The following is a 17,430-nucleotide window of genomic DNA, read 5'->3' as shown; positions in this document are numbered from 1 at the left end:
AAGGCTCTCTAAACCGACTCCAACTGGTCCAGAATGCTGCTGCTCGTCTGTTGACCAATACCAGGAAGCACAGCCACATCACTCCTGTACTTTACTCCCTGCATTGGCTTCCAGTCCGTTTTAGAGTTGATTTTAAACTGTTAATGTTTGTTTTTAAAGCTGTAAATGGCATTGCACCTTCTTATTTATGTGACGTGTTAAAAACACACAACCCTGTCAGAGCACTTCGGTCTGCTGACCAAAACTTTCTTGAGGTTCCCAGGTCCAGGTCCAAACAATGGGGTGACCGTTCTTTTGCAGTAGCAGGTCCTAAGTTGTGGAATGCATTACCTCCTGAACTGAGGTCCATTAATAGCTTACCTCTGTTTAAAGCTAAGTTAAAAACATACTTGTTCAGGGCAGCTTTTTGCACATAATTGCTTTGACACGTTTTGTCTATTTTATTCTATTTTGGATGCTCTTATTGTGTTTTGTGTTTTTCGTACTTTTCTTTTTATTTTATCTCTAGCTGGTGCTATTGGAAAGCACTTTGGTTCAGTGAAAACTGTTGTAAAGTGCTATAGAAATAAAACTTGATTGATTAAGTGAAATATTGACCACTACAACAAATAAAAATGCTTGCATAAAATGTATATAAAAGTCTGAAAATTAGAACAATTTATATTGCCTTCTTTACATGACAGAACATGATAAAAGTACATTCGTTTACTTGTCTGCTGCCAGACAAATAACCAGGCATATACACAATTAGACAAGATTAGCAATCAACGATAAACAAAAATAGTATAAATCCTGAATCCCCAGCGTCAGCCAAGGAGGTCCAAACCCACCGTGGTGGAACAACATACAAAAGCAAGGCATTTAACACACACACACACACTTAGCTGACAAGCAGAAGACAACTGTTCTCACTCCTTTGGTAAACAAGACAGAAATCCCGAAAGGCTCCACGAGCAGCCGAAAAGGCACTATAACCAAACGTTGTCTTCACTCTTACATCTCTGCTCTCTGATTAGTTCCTTTGCCCTTGAATTCTTTGTCTTTGACTTCCTCCTCTTCATAATTTTCTTCCTCATTATGCTCCTCTTCTTTTTGGTGATCATTTTTCTTCTGTCCTTCCTGTTTCTTTCCATCATCCTGCAGCACAGCACAAGCACACAGCAACCACACTTAACCATTTTACACACTTACATGAACGTCCGTCCACCTGCTCAAGGGAAAAACAATGTGTGTGCTTGGATTAAAGCAAAAAGAAATCTGACCGAATGTTTTTTCATGGCTAAATCATAAGCTGTTCACCATCTACTTTTTTGTAGAAACCCTTTTGTGATTGTGCCCTAGGTTTTAAGGTAAAACAAGGTGGAAACAGCTAAGAAAACAGTAAATTATTCTGCTGAAAAAGACTATTTTACTCACTAACCACTGCTGCTCTTTTTTAATGCAGCATCATATTATAGAAAGACTTTAACCTACACATTATTGAAATACTTCAGGATAAACATTTTAAAGGAACACCTTTTGTACAGCTTTTACTTCATTTAACACTAATTAAAATGTCAGGCTTGCAGCCAGAATCTGAAGTGTGTGTGTGTGTGTGTGTGTGTGTGTCTTTTTGGTGAAAGTGGGCCACTGTCAGCAGGGGGTCTGTGGCCGCTTAAGGCCTGATGCTCCCCAAAACACAATTTAGTTGTCCTGCTTAATGTGTGTTGCATTTGTATTTTCTTTGTCATATTTTCACCTTTTCTTTGCCTTTATCCAAAATTGATAACACAACCTACATGTTTGTTTGATAACATTAACCACAAGAGCTGTAATCATTTTCATATTTTTGGCTTCCTTCATCCTAGCTGACCCAATTTTAAAGCTAGAAGCCCAAACAGACTCAGTAATGCCAGAGCTTAGACATGACATAAAAAAATGATATTGCTTCACATCCCACTTTAGTTATGCAGAAAAGTTAAATTAACTAAACATATTTTTTATATGGCTCATCAATTAAACTTAGTCCAGAATTGTGGTAAAACTTAGACCCAGAGAAATAGTGATGTAAACATTTTAGTTGTTAAAATTTATTATCAGTATGATAAGCAGAAGTAGTATGAAAATGCCTTCAACAGTGGACCTTTAATCAAGGGTGTTATGGACGGCATTTTTCCCCACAACACACTCTTTCCACCTGGATCCACCCCTGGTTTGCAGTCTGTGAGCAGGAGCGATCAAGAATTTGTGTATTTATGTGGAAATCGTGACCTGATTGAGCAGTAAGAAGGTTTTATGAGCATATTTTACATCGTGCCATCCTCAGGAAGAAATTTTAGGTGGAATTTGGTAAAACAACAAAAACCGTTGTGGACATCAGTACTTTTCCCGGCACATTCCACCATTATAGGAGTTTTATTTTCATGGAAAAGAAGCCGAGGGACGTGCCACCGTGCCGCTCTTGACATGGCACAAAACCACCTCGGTGTTGGTCTCTCAGGATGGCCTTCAGACGGATTCCGGTTGCTTTTCTGTTGTGTGAATATCCGAGAAATTGAGCTTGAGCTGGACAAGCCCCAACATGTCCTGTGAGGCTTCATCACGGCGTTTCTTTCGCCGAGCGGCTGCACCACGACGCGCCGAACTCCTCCGCACGTCTGTCTTAATGTGCCGGAAAAAGTGCTGATGTCCACGTCTTTTCACAATTCCTGTGCTAGTCAGAGGACATACCAGATCAAGACAGCATCCAGTTTAGAATTGAACGGCACATTTCACTGTTACAGGAGTTTTTGTCATGGAAAGAGAAACAAAGGCGGATGAATTCCGCGTGTCGCGGCGGAGCTGCATGGCGAAAAGAAACGCCGTGATGAAGCCTCACAGGACATGTTCTGGCATGTTCAGCTCATGCACAATCACAATCGGATATTCACACGACTGGAAAGCAACCGGAATCCGTCTGAAATCCACCTTTAAGCCGTCCTGTGAGACCAACACCGAGGTGGTTTTGTCCCGTGTAATGAATGGCTCCGTGGCACGTCCCTCGGCTTCTTTATCCATGAAAAAAAACTCCTGTAACAGTGGAATGTGCCGGAAAAAGTGCTGATGTCCACATCTTCTGCCTTTTTGTGAAAGTCAGACGAGGTCCCGGATCAACAAAGCTTTCACGTTGGAAATGATCTGGTTGTTTGTGCGGGGTGTCAGCCTGTCCATCGCCGCTGGGAGCGCGCTGCGCTCTCAGCAGTTGTGGGCCGTCCTTGCGCACGAGGGTTCAAGCTTGGCTGACGCAATCACACGCGATTCAAATCCATATGGTTTTTGAAAAAAAAAATAAGGTCGGATACTTTTCTAACAGACCTCGTATATATTTAAAAGAGATGAAATATCACTTCTACAGGTCAACAAGAGTCATCGGGAGATGCCGCTTGTTGACCCCCCCACAAATCGGTAATACTGAGTGTCAGGGGATCACTGAAGTACACCCTTATACTAAATATGAATGAAATTGGTCAACTGGTTTTTGAGGTATCATGCTAACAAGCAGTGGTGGGCACACTTCCGATAATCCGATAACAGATAATTATCGAAGATAATGTTTTCTTTATCGGATTATCTTTTTAGATAACTTTAAAAACCATTATCGGACCAATTATCTTCCGATTAATCTTTGTCTGATAACTTTTAAACCGATAAACAAGCTGAACAGCGACAAGCGTTTTTAAAATTAGTTTAGCACTCACCTGTTAAAAGTTTTGTAACAGACGCACAGCTATAACCTTTGCAAACAGAAGAGAGCCGCTTGTATTAAAAGCATCTCAATCCTCTGCAGACAAAGAAGAAACAGCCGCAAAAGAAAAAATAACATGGCGATATCACCTAAGTCATCCAGAGGCATACATTTTTAACTTATGGTTCAAATTTTAACCAAACAAATTTTGGACAAGTTATTTAAAATTACTGTCATGTCTGAAGTTTTATTAAGTGAAAATATCAGATATACACTCAACAAAAATATAAATGCAACACTTTTGGTTTTGCTCCCATTTTGTATGAGATGAACTCAAAGATCTAAAACTTTTTCCACATACACAATATCACCATTTCCCTCAAATATTGTTCACAAACCAGTCTAAATCTGTGATAGTGAGCACTTCTCCTTTGCTGAGATAATCCATCCCACATCACAGGTGTGCCATATCAAGATGCTGATTAGACACCATGATTAGTGCATAGGTGTGCCTTAGACTGTCCACAATAAAAGGCCACTCTGAAAGGTGCAGTTTTATCACACAGCACAATGCCACAGATGTCGCAAGATTTGAGGGAGCGTGCAATTGGCATGCTGACAGCAGGAATGTCAACCAGAGCTGTTGCTCGTGTATTGAATGTTCATGTCTCTATCATAAGCCATCTCCAAAGGCGTTTCAGAGAATTTGGCAGTACATCCAACCAGCCTCACAACCGCAGACCACGTGTAACCACACCAGCCCAGGACCTCCACATCCAGCATGTTCACCTCCAAGATCGTCTGAGACCAGCCACTCGGACAGCTGCTGGAACAGTCGGTTTGCATAACCAAAGAATTTCTGCACAAACTGTCAGAAACCGTCTCAGGGAAGCTCATCTGCATGCTCGTCGTCCTCATCGGGGTCTCGACCTGACTCCAGTTCGTCGTCGTAACCGACTTGAGTGGGCAAATGCTCACATTTGCTGGCGTTTGGCACGTTGGAGAGGTGATGCGAAGGAGATGTGTTGCACTGCATGAGGCAAATGGTGGTCACACCAGATACTGACTGGTATCCCCCTCCCCAAAAAACAAACTGCACCACCTTGCCCAATGTAGATTCGAGATTCATCACTGAATATGACTTTCATCCAGTCATCCACAGTCCAAGATTGCTTTTCCTTAGCCCATTGTAACCTTGTTTTTTTCTGTTTAGGTGTTAATGATGGCTTTCGTTTAGCTTTTCTGTATGTAAATCCCATTTCCTTTATGCGGTTTCTTACAGTTCGGTCACAGATGTTGACTCCAGTTTCCTCCCATTCGTTCCTCATTGTGTTTGTTGTGCATTTTCGATTTTTGAGACATATTGCTTTAAGTTTTCTGTCTTGACGCTTTGATGTCTTCCTTGGTCTACCAGTATGTTTGCCTTTAACAACCTTCCCATGTTGTTTGTATTTGTTCCAGAGTTTAGACACAGCTGACTGTGAACAACCAACATCTTTTGCAACATTGCGTGATGATTTACCCTCTTTTAAGAGTTTGATAATCCTCTCCTTTGTTTCAATTGATATCTCTCGTGTTGGAGCCATGATTCATGTCAATCCACTTGGTGCAAAAGCTCTCCAAGGTGTGATCACTCCTTTTTAGATGCAGACTAACGAGCAGATCTGATTTGATGCAGGTGTTAGTTTTGGGGATGAAAATTTACAGGGTGATTCCATAATTTATTCCTCAGAATTGAGTGAGTCCATATTTTTTTCCCTCTGCTTGTTCTAAAAAAGTAACCGTTACTGACTGCCACAATTATTTTTCCTGATTTCTTATAGTGTTTCTTAAAGCCAGAAAGTTGCCATTTGAAATGACTTTAGTTTTGTGTCATGTCTGTGATCTGCTTTTTTTCTACAAAATTAAACAACTGAATGAACATCCTCCGAGGCCGGTGATTCCATAATTATTGCCAGGGGTTGTACAACCCCAATTCCAATGTAGTTGGGACGTTGTGTAAAATGTAAATAAAAACACAATACATTGATTTGCAAATCCTCTTCAACCTATATTCAACTGAATATGCCACAAAGGCAAGATACTTAATGTTCAAACTGATAAACTTTATTGTTTTTGTGCAAATATTTGCTCATTTTTGAAATGGATGCCTGCAACACATTTCAAAAAAGTTGGGACAGTGGTATGTTTACCACTGTGTTACCATCAATGCTAAAAGGTACATCCAGGTTTTGGAGCAACATATGCTGCCATCCAAGCAACATCTTTTTCAGGGACATCCCTGCTTATTTCAGCAAGACAATGCCAAGCCACATTCTGCACGTTACAACAGCGTGGCTTCATAGTAAAAGAGTATGAGACTGGCCTGCCTGCAGTCCAGACCTGTCGCCCATTGAAAATGTGTGGTGCATTATGAAGTACAAAATACAAAAATGGAGACCCCGGACTGTTGAACAACTGAAGTCACACATTAAGCAAGAATGGGAAAGAATTCCACCTACAAAGCTTCAACAATTACTCTCCTCAGTTCCCAAATGCTTACTGAGTGTTGTTAGAAGGAAAGGTGATGTAACACAGTGGTAAACATATCACTTGGAGTTGAGCCGGATACTCATTTCAGACGAGTATCCGGTATGGATAAAGCACTTTTGACGAGTACAAGCATGATACGAGTAAAACTCATCAATATCTGTGCTCGTGCTGAAGCAAAATTCTCATTGGCTAACTGACTGTCTTCACGCTCTGTGATTGGTCAGTCATACACAGCGCCCGCCCCTCCATACACAGACACGTCTCTCTGCAGCGAGATACAGACAGGATGTCTCTCTGTGCTTGGCTTGATTCGACCTCACATTGCTCTCTCAGTACTCCTTAGGTTTTCTTCAGCTCACCTCTTTTTCAGTTGTATGATAAAGTTAATACAGGTAAAGAGTGCAGAATAAGAGGGCTTCTTAAAGAAAAATGAACAGGTCTGTGTCAGCCAGAATTCTTGCTGGTTGGTAGGGGGTCAAATACTTATTTGCAGCAGTAACATACAAATAAATTATTTAAAAATTCATACATTGTGATTTCCGGATTTTTTTTCTTTTTTCTTCTTTTTTTTTTTGATTATATCTCTCACAGTGGACATGCACCTAAGTTGAAAATTTCAGACCCCTCCATGATTTCTAAGTGGGAGAACTTGCAAAACCACAGGGTGTTCAAATACTTATTTTCCCTCACTGTATATGTGTGTACTTGAAACATGCTATGTCTTATGTGCAAACCATGTCAGAATAGTATCTTTGTTTCTGCAAGTTTGTATTTTTAGCAGCATTGACTTGTTTACAACACCTGTTTCTTGTTTGTCACAGTCGGAATTTTCTGGGACTGCATTTGCCTGCATTTGTTGTTGTTGTTGTTGTTTTGGAGATTTTTGCAAATTCATAAAAAAAAACAAAACATAAAAAACATATGTCAATATGCCAGAAATTTTTCCATTATTACTGTGCGTGGGCATGCGCGCACGCAACTTCTCAACAGGAACCAAGTTTTGATTTTCCTCCAAATGTCAACTCTAACAGATGTGTTGCCATGTTTGGTGCTGGATCTGCAGCACGCTGCACATCTCTCACCATAGTAGCACATTTGCCTTATGAAACATTCAGTGTCCAGACTCCCCTGAGTCTGACTGACTGGATAATGACCCCTGTGCCCGATGCAGCAGGTCACAGACACACAAATGCACAACCCAGTCTCATGCCATTTCATGATGGCATCACAAAAAAATCTATGGTTCATGATACCATCAAAAAATGTGGTTTCGTGAAGGGAGCATGAAATACGAGGTGACGCGGTGGGGGGGGGGTGTCTGTGGGGGTTATGGTTCGGGGAAGGGGGAGGGTTAGAAATAGTAAAATGAAAAAAAAAAAACTTCATGAAAATGTGACTCGTGGTGATGAGAGCATGGAAAAAAGCATGAGACTGGGCTGCAAGTGCAATCAATCCTCTGCATCTTGCAAAACACTTTATATCAGCTACACATGCATGTCTGGTCCATATTTACATGTGAAAAGTAGCTTTTTCTCTGTGTTTTGGCCATTCATCCACATGAAAATACTGCTTTAGCTCACTGAAAACTGAGCTTTTGCAAAACTCCGGTCCTGGGAATTTCAGAAAAAGCCGGTTTCAGTGTTTACTTGTAGATAAGGGAGGGAAAAAAAAAAGAGTTTTTGTCTTTTTTTTCTTTTTTTTTAAAAAGGCTTTTGATTGGCTGGTATGGCTATACAGTAATGCTGCATTCAAATGCTGACTGTAGGAAAAGCCATCATGCCATTCGTCTCAGCAGAATTACCGTAGTCTACAGCAGCTTAAGGCGTGGTCATTTTTCATTGTAACCAACGCACAATGTTATTCTTCGTTGAAAGATACAAGTCTTGGTGGCATTTTGCAGAGTCTTCTATTAAAACAGATAGCAGAATAAACAGTAAATGTTTTGTGAGGTTATCCATTAATTTCTCTCTGTAATATCACACAAATTATTCATATTTACTTGACTGAAATGGGGTGAGTCTGTTTAAATAATAATCCATCCTTCACTCTTTTGCTGTCTGTCTTTTCTCCTTGTTCTGTCACTTATAGCCAGTGTGAATGCAGCATTAGATTGATTTGGCATGCTCTTGACAGCGCTTTCCAATGTATGTTCCATCTTCTATGGACAGAGATGTTTTTCAAACAAAGGGTAGAAAATCCCTGTTTAAAAAACAGTCTACTGGAGTGAGTAGTAAGTTGTTAACTCCTCCCTGTGCCATTCATCGACAGTAGCTGTTACTATATCTCATTAGTTCTCCTTTTATGCTACTCAAATGTGCAATAATAACATGATTGCAACTGCTTATATGTGCAAAAACTCTTCCACTCTCAGAATATGCAATAAATTGTTTCTATGTGCAATATTATGAATACTACTATGGGTAAATTTCACATTAAGTGCTAAAGAGATTTTTTAATGCTTATTTGGATATTTATCTTTTCATTTTCTTCTTTTTGGTTATTTTCATTATTCTCCTCCTCATTTCTCTATTTGACCAGTTGTAATATAAAGGAGTTTTCTTCAGGATTAATAAAGTTTTCTGATTGATTGATTGATTGACTGATTGTACTATCAGTTATCAAGTTGTTCACCAATGAATATGGCTTTATGAAAAATATTAACCGTCTGCAAAAAGGGTGTATTGCTATTTATTCTTTAGTGTTTTATCCAATCATATTGGCGTATCATTTATAGGTATATGATAATACTGCATGTCCTTTTGTAAACTGCTTTGATATGCATGCATGCATGTTGTCACCGTTCTTGCTGCACACTCTACCGCCCCCTCCTGTCAGTGGAGCTGGTTTAATTCATACACTGCAAGTGTGCCTTCTAAATGGTTTCAATTTCATCCTGCATCTGAAACACAAGCCCACTTTTCCATGCGATATTAGACAACAACACAGGTATGAACATCACACACACATGCTCATGCACCACAGCATAGACACACACACATCCAAACAAGATTCAAGCAGGCAATAATTCACCTACCAAGCATACGGCCAGTCACAAACTCCACCACCTTACATGCCTCATTGGAACCCATTTAAGTGTAGAATATTGTTTGTATGATTGCATGTTGTGTGTGTGTGTGTGGGGGGGGGGGGGCGGCGATAAAGTCTCCAGCTGATGAATGAGATACATTAGTGCTGCAGTGAAGTCGTGTGATAAGCTTCACTGGCTTCAATCAGCAGCCAAGGAAAGTCGAGGGCACACTTCTGTTAGCCACGATGCTATCGACAGTATGACATCTGCAAAAATATAGTGATAAAACAGGAGAAAATGTTGAGGCTGACCATCCCCCCCCCACCCCCAATTAGCTTACAAGTAACTCCTGCACCGGTCACAGACCGAATGGTCCGCCCCTAAAAATCGGTCCGCCTTTTGCATCTGCACATGCGTCATTTCAGACCACAGCAGCACATCTGAGACGGAGTCTCTTCACCCAAAGCAACCAAATGGATTAATGTGATTATTAACCATCAGATGATAAGGTAAAACCTCTTAAATCATTCAAAAGTCAATTTTAAGCAGAAACGAGGCCATTTTAAGAAACTCAACGAAATTCTGTGATGCTTTGAAATGCTCTGATCACTTCTGCTGCCTTTCATGATGAAATAATGGTGAATTTATTGGAAATGATTGTTGTACTAAAGCTTCAGATATCTGTCGCTGACATAGATGATGACTGGTGTGCAGTTTGACGCAGAAACGAGGTGTTAATCCGTGAACCGCATCATCAGGGGGGACCAATTTTTAGGGGGACCATTCGGTCGGTGACACCGGCTTTGAAGGGAAGGATTGGTAACAGCCGTCACCTATCTGCTAGTTAAAATTACTCACGGCTGCTAATTCAGCGGTGGCAGCTGTGAGGTGGAATGTGAGGGCATTATCTCGTCTGCCCGTCACTGTAAAAACTATTAGCACAGTAATGAGGCACCTGTTACTCTGCTCCAGCCTCCCACAATCCATCAGGGGAGATCAAAGCGTCAAAGCAGTGCAAAGATGATGACAGGAAGAGCTGGGGAGAAGTAGAGGGGGAAAAAATGGAGGGCAGGTGCAGGCATAACGATGAGGAGTGGATTAAAGGAGTCTTATAGAGGAGGAGGGATGATGTGATTGAGGATGTGTGGTGGGGACAAATGTTCATTAGAGGTAATAGCCTTCTGCAGAAGACCCTCTCGTGTTTGATTTTCCATTTCATCTTGATTTGTTGGTACTGGTAGCTTTGGCGCTGTCTGCAGGTGCTGTTGGAAAATGAAATCTGCTTCTCCATAAAGTTGGTCAGCAGCAGGAAGCATGAAGTGCTCTACAACTTTCTGGTAGATGGCTGCGTTGACCTTGAACCTCAGAAAACACAGTGGACCAACACCAGCAGATGACATGGCACCCCAAACCATCACTGACTGTGGAAACTTTACACTGGACCTCAAGCAACATGGATACTGTGCCTCTCCTCTCTTCCTCCAGACTCTGGGACCTTGATTTCCAAAGGAAATGCAAAATTGACTTTCATCAGAGAACATAACTTTGGACCACTCAGCAGCAGTCCAGCCCTTTTTGTCTTTAGACCAGGCAAGACGTCAAGTCAGCAGTCTTCCCATGATTGTGTAGCCAACAGAACTAGACTGGGACATCAGTTAAAGGCTGTTGCAGGTGTTTTGAGTTAATTAGCGTGCCACCAAGTGTCTTCAATATTGAACCTTTTCACAATATTCTAATTTTCTGATACTGAATTTGGGATTTTCATTAGTTGTCAGTTACAATCATCAAAATTAAAATAAACATTTGAAATATATCCGTCTGTGTGTAATGAATGGATATAATATACAAGTTTCACATTTTGAATGGAATTACTGAAATAAATCAACTTTGTCAGGATATTTTAATTATATGACCAGCACCTGTATGCTTCCTTGCCTTCTTTTGTAGTAAGCAATATGTACAAGTGAGTCCCGTTAACTCGCACATGCGTAAGTCTCAATTCAGCTTAATTCGTAGTCAAGACCCCAAAATTTTGACTTTAATCATTTTTGCAATTTGACTGTTTTTGCAAGGGATAGTCAGTGCAGATGATTCTGGACAATGATTTCTTCTTCCTCCTGCGGCTACTGCAGGTCAGTGATGAGGGCGAACGACTATGGAAGATTCCTGATGATTCAAAGTTTCTGGACGTGACTGTTTCACTCCTTACTGCCCGTTCAGATTGGGCTGGAATTTAAACATGTACCTGCCACACACATCCAAAAACTTCTGATGAAGCGCGCGCGCACACACACACACACACACACACACACACACACAGAGTGATAAAGCCCTTATCTCTCACCTGCAGCAGCCGGAGGAGGAAGAAAAAGATCCCAAACCCACACCAGATGAAGAATCATCATCACCATCCAGGAAGGAATCACGTTTGAAATGGTTAAAACTATTATAATATGGCAAGGTAAGCTGATTTTAAGTTTTTTGGTCAACTTAATTAACTTGCGGTTTCAGATAACTCGCGGCCAAATTTTGTGGACCCTAACTCATGCGAGTTGACGGGGCTCACCTGTGTGTTCATTTCTGGCCACTATGCAAAAATACAAGAAGAGTGAATGTGCCCCTTTTGGTTTGATGTATCAATATGGTGGCCTCCACCCATGTAAATATGAAGGCCTTATTCTAAAGCTATGAAAACAGATTGATTCATTATTACAGTTAGTTTTAGAGCCTAAAGATATTATGAAAACTATATTCCGTTTCTGTTGTTAAACGCTCCTAAATCCTGCCTACGATAGTTTTAACTCCTACCTTCTTTGCTTTAGTTTGACTTTGAAAGCAGCTTGTTCACTTTCATTCATCCATAGTTATGTTCAAACATTTTTACAGGGCATTGTACTCTCCTTTGATTGTGAAATACTTTTTGTGGAAAAAGCTGCTTTGTATGAATCCATGATAGTCAAAGGGAAGTCGTACTGGGAATTACAAATCCACAGTATGCTTAGTATGGAGCAGTGAAACAAGGCTCATGATGTACTTTCAAAATCATCAACCTGTACCACAGAGGTGACCAATCTCTGATTCTACAACCCCTGGCAAAAATTATGGAATCACCGGCCTCAGAGGATGTTCATTCAGTTGTTTAATTTTGTAGAAAAAAAAGCAGATCACAGACATGACACAAAACTAAAGTCATTTCAAATGGCAACTTTCTGACTTTAAGAAACACTATAAGAAATCAAGAAAAAAAGATTGTGACAGTCAGTAACGGTTACTTTTTTAGACCAAGCAGAGGAAAAAAATATGGAATCACTCAATTCTGAGGAAAAAATTATGGAATCACCCTGTAAATTTTCATCCCCCAAATTAACACCTGCATCAAATCAGATCTGCTCATTGACATTGACCCTATGCCATGACATTGACCCTATGTGTCTTTTTGCAAGGAATGTTTTTGCAGTTTTTGCTCTATGGCAAGATGCATTATCATCTTGAAAAATGATTTCATCATCCCCAAACATCCTTTCAATTGTCCAAAATATCAACATAAACTTGTGCATTTATTTATGATGTAATGACAGCCATCTCCCCAGTGCCTTTACCTGACATGCAGCCCCATATCATCAATGACTGTGGAAATTTACATGTTCTCTTCAGGCAGTCATCTTTATAAATCTCATTGGAAAGGCACCAAACAAAAGTTCCAGCATCATCACCTTGCCCAATGCAGATTCGAGATTCATCACTGAATATGACTTTCATCCAGTCATCCACAGTCCACAATTGCTTTTCCTTAGCCCATTGTAACCTTGTTTTTTTCTGTTTAGGTGTTAATGATGCCTTTCGTTTAGCTTTTCTGTATGTAAATCCCATTTCCTTTAGGCGGTTTCTTACAGTTCGGTCACAGACATTGACTCCAGTTTCCTCCCATTCGTTCCTCATTTGTTTTGTTGTACATTTTTTGATTTTTGAGACATATTGCTTTAAGTTTTCTGTCTTGATGCTTTGATGTCTTCCTTGGTCTACCAGTATGTTTGCCTTTATCAACCTTCCCATGTTTGTATTTGGCCCAGAGTTTAGACACAGCTGACTGTGAACAACCAACATCTTTTGCAACATTGCGTGATGATTTACTCTCTTTTAAGAGTTTGATAATCCTCTCCTTTGTTTCAATTGACATCTCTCATGTTGGAGCCATGATTCATGTCAGTCCACTTGGTGCAACATCTCTCCAAGGTGTGTTCACTCCTTTTTAGATGCAGACTAACGAGCAGATCTGATATGATGCAGGTGTTAGTTTTGGGGATGAAAATTTACAGGGTGATTCCATAATTTTTTCCTCAGAACTGAGTGATTCCATATTTTTTTCCTCTGCTTGGTCTAAAAAAGTAACCGTTACTGACTGCTACAATCTTTTTTTTCTTGATTTCTTATAGTGTTTCTTAAAGCCAGAAAGTTGCCATTTGAAATGGCTTTAGTTTTGTGTCATGTCTGTGATCTGCTTTTTTTCTACAAAATTAAACAACTGAATGAACATCCTCCGAGGCCGGTGATTCCATAATTTTTGCCAGGGGTTGTATTATTTCTATGATTCATAGCACCAGTCTTAAAAAAATGTTTTATTTAGTTCAACACTGTCAGAATTAACAAGAAGCTAAGAATTGGGAAGATTCCGCCACTCATCTGATAGTTAGCAGATGCCTTGGAGTCAGTTGTCAGTTTTGTCAAAATTCTATTATGCCCATCTCAAACAATGGAATCTAATTAATAAGCAAATCGGGTCACTGTTGGTAAGATAATCATTCCACCCCACTGAGACCCTCTTTTTAGAGGGCAGAGTTAAAGAGTGGCTGGATGATCAAGCTGAGATTCACAGTCATTTTGGCTTCAGAAGGTTCCATACCTAAATTAAGTGGCAGCCCTTCCCCAGCCACTGGGGTCAACACTAGTCATCTCAGTCTCCCAAAGTAATAGTTATTCCACCGCTACCCAGCGAGTAGTCAGGCAACATTTAAAATCCACAGGCATCTTTGTGAATCAACAACGTTGGGCAAGTCAAATCTGGGAGCTTTGTCACGTCCACCATATCAGAGAATAACCCCATGTCCTGATTACCAGCTACCTAAACAGACAACCATCCGTCAGATGTTTCCTGTAGTTCTTGATCACGTTTGCACACACTGCAGCAAGGATTTTGGTCCACTCCTCCATACTCTTTGCAGGTGGGAAAACTTGCAAGATAGACAGTGGATCAAATACTAATTTGCCCCACTGTAAGTAGTGCGCCTCCTCTGAGTAAGTAAGCAGTCATTTGAGAGTGTTCAAGTGGTAACCAAAGACCCTCAAGTGAAACCCTGCACCAGTTGTATCAGGCATTGTTTTTGGTCACTGGTTATCATTAAGGACTCATCATCATAGTCTTTTTTTTTTTTTTTTTTGAAGGAAGCACCTGGACCCAAACAACACGGAGCTTCATTCGCCTGCAAAGCTATTAGTGTAACCAAAGACATATCCATTGACCTCATGACTCTGTACGTTCTTCCATGGCATCTACCACTCTCAAAGCCTGAGGACCCAGAGACATGAACATCCTTAAGAAAATATCTCAACTGACAGTCTTTTAGTGCTTACAGAAGCACTGATGGGGAAATCCAGAAATTCACGGCAAGCCTAAGCCTTCTTTTTGATCCAGGCCAACAGCAAATGACTCCTCATTCAGCTTTAAGCCCTACAGTCACGTCATCCATACATTGATTCCACCTCCCGGAAAGTATTTTCTGCAGCAGGACTGACACTATAGAAGTCTGTTTCAGCCACAAAAAAGTGAGAATTTTTTGTTGTCTAATTTTTGACTTATTAACCAATCAGACAGCTTATGCTCCTCCAGGGTTTGGAAACTTGTTTTTCCACCATGTGACTCAAAGTAAAATCAAGAGCTCATCAATGGTGAAACCACACCTGAAAAAGCTCTCTATAATTACATCCATTTTATGTAAGGTAGTCAAAAGCTTTCAGGTTATATAGGCTACTGCAGAAGAGCATAAGCTGCTTGATTGGTTAAATAAGTCAAAATTGTGTTAATGAAATGGCGGAAGCTGGCTTCCATAAGATACCTTCAACTATAAATGTTATATAATTTTTTTTTGTATGAAATGGACATCAGTTGTGTGAAACCCTTCAACATCTTTATTCTGAACATATACTGATTGTTTCAGTACAATTAAAATCCCACTTTCTTGTTTTAAATATAACAAGTGGAAAAATTTACAAATTGTCATCATTTAATATACATTACACAGTAAGAATGTTGTTGGAAAAACTGCATTAGCTCTGAATACAATTTACATCATTTGACAGGAACAGAAATGTTCTACGGTATCCCGTTGAAATGTTATTTCTAAATGTAGAAACAGAGGTTTGTAAGAATGCAAAGGCACGTCAGCGTAACACTGAGCAAGAAAAAGGTCTTTGTAGCTGCAAAAATACAGACTAATGATTGTGTGTCAGATTTAAGAAGTTTAAAACTATTGTAAGAAACTAATTCAGTCAAGAAGGTACATGAATTGTTGCATCTTTTGATTGTCAGTTATTACAACCAATAAATTAAAAAACCTGACTGATTGGAATGCACGTTTTTCCAGCCCATTTTAAACATGCTGTGGTTAGGCCTCTTCTTAAAAAGCCCAACCTAGATCCCTCAGTTTTATCTAATTTTAGACCAGTGTTAAATTTATCGTTTTTATCTAAGGTTTTAGAAAAAGTTGTTTTTAATCAGTTGCAATTGTTTTTAGAACACAACTCTGTTTTAGATAAATTTCAGTCGGGTTTTAGATCTCGACATAGCACTGAGTCAGCTCTTTTAAAAGTACAAAATGACATTCTTTTATCGTTGGACTCTAAAAAACCTGTGCTGCTGGTGATGTTGGATCTAACAGCTGCGTTTGATACTGTGGACCACTCAATCCTCCTCACATCTGTCCCAGCAGGTTGGCCTCCGGGGGACTGTCTTGGAGTGGTTTCAGTCTTATTTGACCAACAGGACTTTCAGGGTGATGGTTAATGACTTCTCCTCCTCCACAGTTCCTCTGACCACTGGTGTGCCCCAGGGCAGTATCCTCGGACCGCTCTTGTTCTCTTTGTACATGCTTCCACTGAGTTCAGTCATCACCAAACACAATCTTCAGTTTCATTTTTATGCCGATGACCTCCAGATTTATATGCCAGTTGTGCCTAATAATACAAGTGCTTTGGACTCCATACATAGCTTTTTTAAGGATATTAAGGACTGGCTGGCTCAGAATTTTCTGCACCTTAATGAAGCCAAAACAGAGTGTATTCTGTTTGGAGCTAAAACTAACTCTGATCCAGATCTTGGCTCCCTGGCTCCTTATCGTAGGGCTGTGGTAAGGAACCTTGGTGTGCGGTTTGACGACTGTTTAAAATTTGAGAAACAAATTGACAGTGTGGTAAGAGCCAGTTTTTTCCAGCTGAGACTCCTGGCAAAAGTCAAACCCTTGCTATGCCAAAAGGACCTTGAAAAGGCTATGCATGCTTTTATCAGCTCCCGGATTGACTATTGCAATGCACTTTATGTTGGTATCACTCAAGGCTCTCTAAACCGACTCCAACTGGTCCAGAATGCTGCTGCGCCTGTTGACCAATACCAGGAAGCACAGCCACATCACTCCTGTACTTTACTCCCTGCACTGGCTTCCAGTCCGTTTTAGAGTTGATTTTAAACTGTTAATGTTTGTTTTTAAAGCTGTAAATGGCATTGCACCTTCTTATTTATGTGACCTGTTAAAAACACACAACCCTGTCAGAGCACTTCGGTCTGCTGACCAAAACTTTCTTGAGGTTCCCAGGTCCAGGTCCAAACAATGGGGTGACCGTTCTTTTGCAGTAGCAGGTCCTAAGTTGTGGAATGCATTACCTCCTGAACTGAGGTCCATTAATAGCTTGCCTCTGTTTAAAGCTAAGTTAAAAACATACTTGTTCAGGGCAGCTTTTTGCACATAATTGCTTTGACATTTTTTGTCTATTTTTATATTTTGGATGCTCTTATTGTGTTTTGTGTTTTCGTACTTTTCTTTTTATTTTATCTCTAGCTGGTGCTATTGGAAAGCACTTTGGTTCAGTGAAAACTGTTGTAAAGTGCTATAGAATAAAA

General features: G+C 40.2%; 1 protein-coding gene across 1 annotated transcript in view; it reads right to left on the bottom strand.

Annotated features, from left to right (window-relative positions):
• Nucleotides 1-457: 457 nt before the first annotated feature.
• Nucleotides 458-17,430, bottom strand: part of golim4a (golgi integral membrane protein 4a) — a 111,683-nt gene continuing 94,710 nt past the window's right edge. Inside the window, exon 15 of the mRNA XM_034168114.1 lies at nucleotides 458-1,137. Coding sequence (XP_034024005.1) covers nucleotides 994-1,137 — 144 coding nt within the window. The 3' untranslated portion in view covers nucleotides 458-993. The remainder of the gene's footprint in view (nucleotides 1,138-17,430) is intronic.

Source organism: Thalassophryne amazonica, chromosome 4, assembly GCF_902500255.1.
Source record: "Thalassophryne amazonica chromosome 4, fThaAma1.1, whole genome shotgun sequence".
NCBI lineage: Eukaryota > Metazoa > Chordata > Actinopteri > Batrachoidiformes > Batrachoididae > Thalassophryne > Thalassophryne amazonica.
This window is presented reverse-complemented; position numbering and strand designations above follow the sequence as displayed.